The sequence below is a fragment of the Octopus bimaculoides genome, chromosome 15 (genome assembly GCF_001194135.2).
Source record: "Octopus bimaculoides isolate UCB-OBI-ISO-001 chromosome 15, ASM119413v2, whole genome shotgun sequence".
Lineage (NCBI taxonomy): Eukaryota > Metazoa > Mollusca > Cephalopoda > Octopoda > Octopodidae > Octopus > Octopus bimaculoides.
In genome coordinates, this window is record NC_068995.1 from 32,594,976 (window position 1) to 32,600,802 (window position 5,827).

The window sequence follows — 5,827 nt, forward strand, 5'->3', positions numbered from 1 at the left end:
TATATATATATATATATATATATATATATATATACATCTCTATGACAGGCTTCATTCAGTTCCCATCTACCAAATCTACTCACAAGGCTTTAAGGAGCCCAAGGCTATAGTAGAAGACACTTGCCCAAGACATGCAGTAAGACTGAACTTAGAACCATGTGGTTGGGAAGCAAGCTTCTTACCACACACCCACACCTGCATCTGTTTCCTTTTTGTTTTCTTTGTTGTTTTTTTTTGCATTCAATAAAAATAAACTATCAATTTATTAACACTACAGTGAAGACACATGGCCTAGTGGTTAGGGTGTTGCATTCATGATTGAAAGAGTGTGGTTTCAATTCACAGAATGGACAGTGTGTTGTCCTCTTGAGCAAAACACTTCATTTCACATTGCTTCAGTCCACTCAGCTATAAATCAGTAAGCCTGCAACAAACTGGTGTCCCTTTTAGGGGTTATGTTGTAATCTCAGTCCAGGCCATAGAAACCAGGTAACTGGCCCTATGAGCCCTAAGACTCAAGGGAATAAAAAGTCCAAGGGTTGATGATGATGATATTAACGCTAACAGTTTTCATCACTGACATGGTTGTTACACTTTTTCCATGCTGGCATGGGTTGGACAAGACTGCTTGAATCAGTAACCAGATCCACTTTCAGACACCAATTCTTGTTTTCAAGTATAGTACTTTATTTCATATCAAGCTGTTTATTTGTGAGATAAAAGAAATATCGCTGATCAAGTGGTGATGTGCCAATGTAAAGTAATTTGGAGACAGACAAACAAACACATACACAAATCACACACAAGCAAAAATGAGCTATGATAATAAAGAGGACAGCTGAGAACTTGTGTTTCTGCCTCAATAGGAGTTATCAGCACACCAGTTCTACTTTGACTCCAGCAAATGAGATACTTAGACATATGAAAAAGAGTAGAAAACATTTATGGCTCGGATTAATTTGCATAATTTAAATGTCAGTATTATCATCATCATCATCATCATCATTCAATATGCATTTTCCATGCTGACATGGAACAGACAGTTTGACTGGAACTGGTAAGCTGGAGAGCTGCATCAGGCTTCAGTCAACTGTTTTGGCTTGGTTTCTATGGCTGGATACCCTTCCTAATGCCAACTATTTTACAGAATGTACTGGATGGTTTTTATGTTCCACCAGCATGGATGTAAACATTATACACAAATAAAGGTATATCAAACACCATGCAAGATAAGTTCTTGGTTTATTGAAATTATTATTCTTTTGAGAGGATAAACAAATGCCTTGTGGCAACTGCAACCAACTCCAAACAAGGAGGGTTGATAATCTCAAGAATCAAGAATTCTTTAAAACTGATATGCCATTAAAGAATAAACAGTCTGGTTCTCATTCATGAGAAAAATTAATCCAGAACAGGTGCAGGTGTGGCTATGTGGTAAGAAGTTGGTTTTACATGGTTCCAGGTTCAGTCCCATTGCATGGCACCTCAGGCAAGTGTACTGGGGTCGATGCAATCGGTTTACACTCACCCCCAAAAAATTGCTGGCCTTGTGCCAAAATTTGAAACCGATATTATCAAACTCTTCCAGCAATTTGTTACCAGATACATTAGAGTATCAATAATCATGCATTTATTATCCAATGAAAGACTAACACAGAGCATCTCAAAAGAAATATAGTGTATTTATTTTGAGATGCTCTGTGTTTCTTTCAATTACTCAGGTGATACACGAAAGAGTCATACCCAATAACTGGTGTAGCAGCACTATAGTCAACAGCTACAAAGGTAAAGATAATGCTTTAGATACAAATAATTAGAGGTATCAAGTTGTTGGATCAGGTAATGAAGGTCACAGAGAGGGTCATAACCCAACTAATTAGGGAGAGAGTCAGTTCAGATGAGATGCAGTTTGGGTTCGTGCCAGGTAAAAGCACCACTGACGTTATATTTCTGGTAAGACAGTTGCAGGAGAAATACCTAGCCAAAGATAAACCTCTGTACCTGGCTTTCATTGACATGGAAAAAGCCTTTGACAGGGTCCCCCAATCCCTTATCTGGTGGTCAATGAGGAAACTTGGAATAGATGAATGGTTAGTGAGAGCTGTGTGAGCCATGTACAGGGACGCTGTCAGTAAGGTGAGGGTTGGCAATGAGTACAGTGAAGAATTCCGGGTAGAGGTAGGGGACCACCAAGGTTCAGTCCTCAGCCCCCTCCTATTTATCATAGTCCTCCAGGCAATAACAGAGGAATTCAAGACAGGATGCCCCTGGGAGCTCCTCTATGCTGATGACCTTGCCCTAATTTCTGAATCACTATCAGAACTAAAGGAGAAGTTTCAGGTGTGGAAGCAAGGATTAGAATCGAAAGGCCTTAGAGTCAACCTAGCTAAAACCAAAGCCCTAATAAATAGAAAGGCAGACAAACCACAAATCCCTTCAGGTAGATGGCCCTACTCGATCTGTAGAATTGGCGTAGGTAGAAACTTTATAAGATGTACCCAGTGTAAGCTATGGACATATAAGAGGTGCAGCAATATCAAAGGAGGGCTAACTGGGAAGATAGTTTTTTTGTATGTGACACTGAAAATGTGCAGAGAACAACTTCTGTCTCATTCCAGGGAAAAAAACTAGAAGTAGTTGATAGCTTCCGTTACCTAAGTGACCAAGTCAGTAGCGGGGGGGGTGCTCTGAAAGTGTAGCTGCTAGAATAAGAATAGCCTGGCCAAAGTTCAGAGAGCTCCTACCTCTGCTGGTGACAAAGGGCCTCTTGCTCAGAGTAAAAGGTAGACTGTATGACGCATGTGTACGAACAGCCATGCGACATGGCAGTGAAACATGGGCCGTGACTGCTGAGGACATGTGTAAGCTTGAAAGGAACGAAGCCAGTATTCTCCGATGGATGTGTAATGTCAGTGTGCATACTCAACAGAGTGTAAGTACCTTGAGAGAAAAGTTGGACCTAAGAAGCATCAGATGTGGTGTGCAAGAGAGACGACTGTGCTGGTATGGTCATCTGGCAAGAATGGATGAGGATAGCTGTGTGAAAAAGTGCTACACCCTAGTGGTTGAGGGATCCTGTGGAAGAGGTAGACCCAGGAAGACCTGGGATGAGGTGATGAAGCACGACTTTTGAACATTAGGCCTAACCGAGGCAATGACTAGTGACTGAGACCTTTGGAAATATGCTGTGCTTGAGAAGACCCGGCAAGCCAAGTGAGACCATAACCAGTGACCTCTGCCAGGGGTGTAACCAGCCCACTTACGCATACCTTTCTTTCATTAGACACTAAACTCTGCTTGCGAAGACCTGTTGAAGCAAGTGTAAACGAAATCGAAATCAAATTCGATGACAGCACCACATGACTGGCATCCGTGCTAGTGGAGGAGCACTAAGGGAACCATCCGAGCGTGATCGTTGCCAGAGTAGCTAACTGGCTTCCATGCCAGTGGCATGTAAAAAGCACCATTCAAGTATGATCGTTACCAACATCGCCCAACTGGCACATGAAAAAATTATTCGAGCGAGGTCATTGCCAGTGCCGCTGGACTGGCTCCTGTGCAGGTAGCACGTAAAAAACACATTTGAGCGTGGCCGTTGCCAATACCACCTGACTGGCCCTCGTGCCGGTGGCACGTAAAAGCACCCACTACACTCTCAGAGTGGTTGGCGTTAGGAAGGGCATCCAGCTGTAGAAACTCTGCCAGATCAGATTGGAGCCTAGTGCAGCCATCTGGTTTGCCAGTCCTCAGTCAAATTTTCCAACCCATGCCAGCATGGAAAGTGGATGTTAAACGATGATGATGATGATAACAAAGAATGTAGTAAAATAACTTAGTTATCATTCAGTTAGTGTTAGGAACATAAATTGTGACTAAGGTTTGGTGGAAGATTTTAATTCAAGCCTTATAAAAACAAGACATTTGTACTCAAAGCCAGAGCTGGTTTCAGCCGGGTTGGTAACGAAAGGGTTAATACATTAAATTTAAAACTAAACTTAGACATTTTCTATGAAAGAAAGAAAGGGTTTAATTTGAAAGTGAGTGGGTTAATGATCCTACAGTCTCTACTGAAATGCAAATGTTTTTAAAATATATATTCTTTAACTGCAAAAGGTGAATGTCAATTTGGTCACAGATCTGTTCAGTCAGGGCTAACTTGAAGCTAAACAACATCAACTTACTTTGTCTGAAAGTTGGTAAGAATTGGAACGACTATTGAGAGCTGCTTCAACATACTTTAGTCTATTCTTTTCAAGTCGAACTGCAAGAAGAAGACAGTTTTCCTTTAGCATGCCACTTATTTATATAGAATACATTTTAAGAACATTTTAAGATTGTTAATATGTGTTTGTGGATAGTTTGTGAATTAGAAAAGAGAATCAGTATTCATTTAAGATTTTTAATTATTACATCAAAGATCAAATTATGTGACCAATTTGCTATTGATCATTTACATTATTCATTATGGGACTGAATTCTTCTGTATAACACAATATCTCTCATTAAATTAACTCTGCTGTGATATATATTTTAAGTCTTTATATCATATCTGTGAGTGTATAATTCTTCCTGCTTATATGTATGTGTGAACACACATGGCCTAGTAGTTAGGATGTTGCATTCACAATTGCAAAATTGTGGGTTTGATTCCTAGACTGCCGGGTGTGTTCTGTTCTTGAGCAAAAGACTTCATTTCATGCTGCTCTGCAATCACTCTGACATTCAGCTTGTGGCCCACTGTGGTCTTGCATAGACCATGTCAACTTGATGGAGGAAGTGAGCTAATGTACAGTACAAAGATTTGACTACTATAAATAAATCACCAGCACAGGTTATTCAACAAGAAGTTACAGAACCTTCACTTGTCCCTAATGACAGGAGAATCCACGATATTTAACACATGATTACATGAGAGAGAGATTTATAGTTAAACAGGTAAGATATTTATTCAGACCATACAAATTTAGTAAAACATTTAGACAGACAGGAAAAGGCATTCAGAAAATACAGCTAAAAATATAAAATATAAAACCAACTTTGCAGAGGTAAGACAGTGATTTCAAACTCCCCTAGAATTGATAATGCTTCAATTAAATCCAGTTCTTCTTGAATAGCTATAGAAGTTTCTTCTACCAAATTGAGACAGGATCTACAAGGAAAATACACATACATCAGAATAGATTACACATTTTGTTTCTTGAAAATTCTCTCTCTTAATGTCTCTTATGCATATACAAATGGGTATAATACAAACATATAAGAGACATGTATAATATACACACACACACACACACATTTATGTGCTGCTTCCCAACCACATCATTTCAGATTCAGTTCCTCTGTGTGGATCCTTGGACAAGTGTCTTCTGTTATAGCTCCAGACCAATGAAAGCTTTGTAAGTAGATTTCACAGACACAAACAGAAACAAGTTCATCATATGCATTCGTGTACATACACACATATATATATAAGGCACATGGTTCAGTGATTAGAGTGTCGGGCTCACAATCACGAGGTAATAAGTTGGATTCCTGGATCAGGCTGTGTGTTGTGTTCTTGAGCAAGACACTTTATTTCACATTGCTCCAGTTCACTCAGCTGTAGAAATGAGTTGCAACATTACTGACGCCAAGCTGTATTGGCCTTTGCCTTTCTCTTTGATAACATCCGTGGCATGGAGAGGGAAGACTTGTATGCATGGACAACTGCCGGTCTTCCATAAACAATCTTGCCCAGACTTTCTAGGGGAACTTTTTAGGTGGAATCCCATGGCCATTCATGACAAAAGGGGGTTTTTACCCTTTATATATATACGGGGAAAGCGAA

The 5,827-nt window shown here is 39.9% G+C and overlaps 1 protein-coding gene across 1 annotated transcript in view; it reads right to left on the minus strand.

Annotated features, from left to right (window-relative positions):
• The window catches only part of LOC106878217 (NBAS subunit of NRZ tethering complex), a 132,994-nt gene that overhangs the window by 50,138 nt on the left and 77,029 nt on the right, over positions 1–5,827 (minus strand). Inside the window, exons 35-36 of the mRNA XM_014927365.2 lie at positions 5,037–5,149; positions 4,182–4,261 (exon numbers count right to left, since the gene is read on the minus strand). Of these exons, the coding sequence (XP_014782851.1) occupies positions 4,182–4,261; positions 5,037–5,149 (193 nt within the window). The remainder of the gene's footprint in view (positions 1–4,181; positions 4,262–5,036; positions 5,150–5,827) is intronic.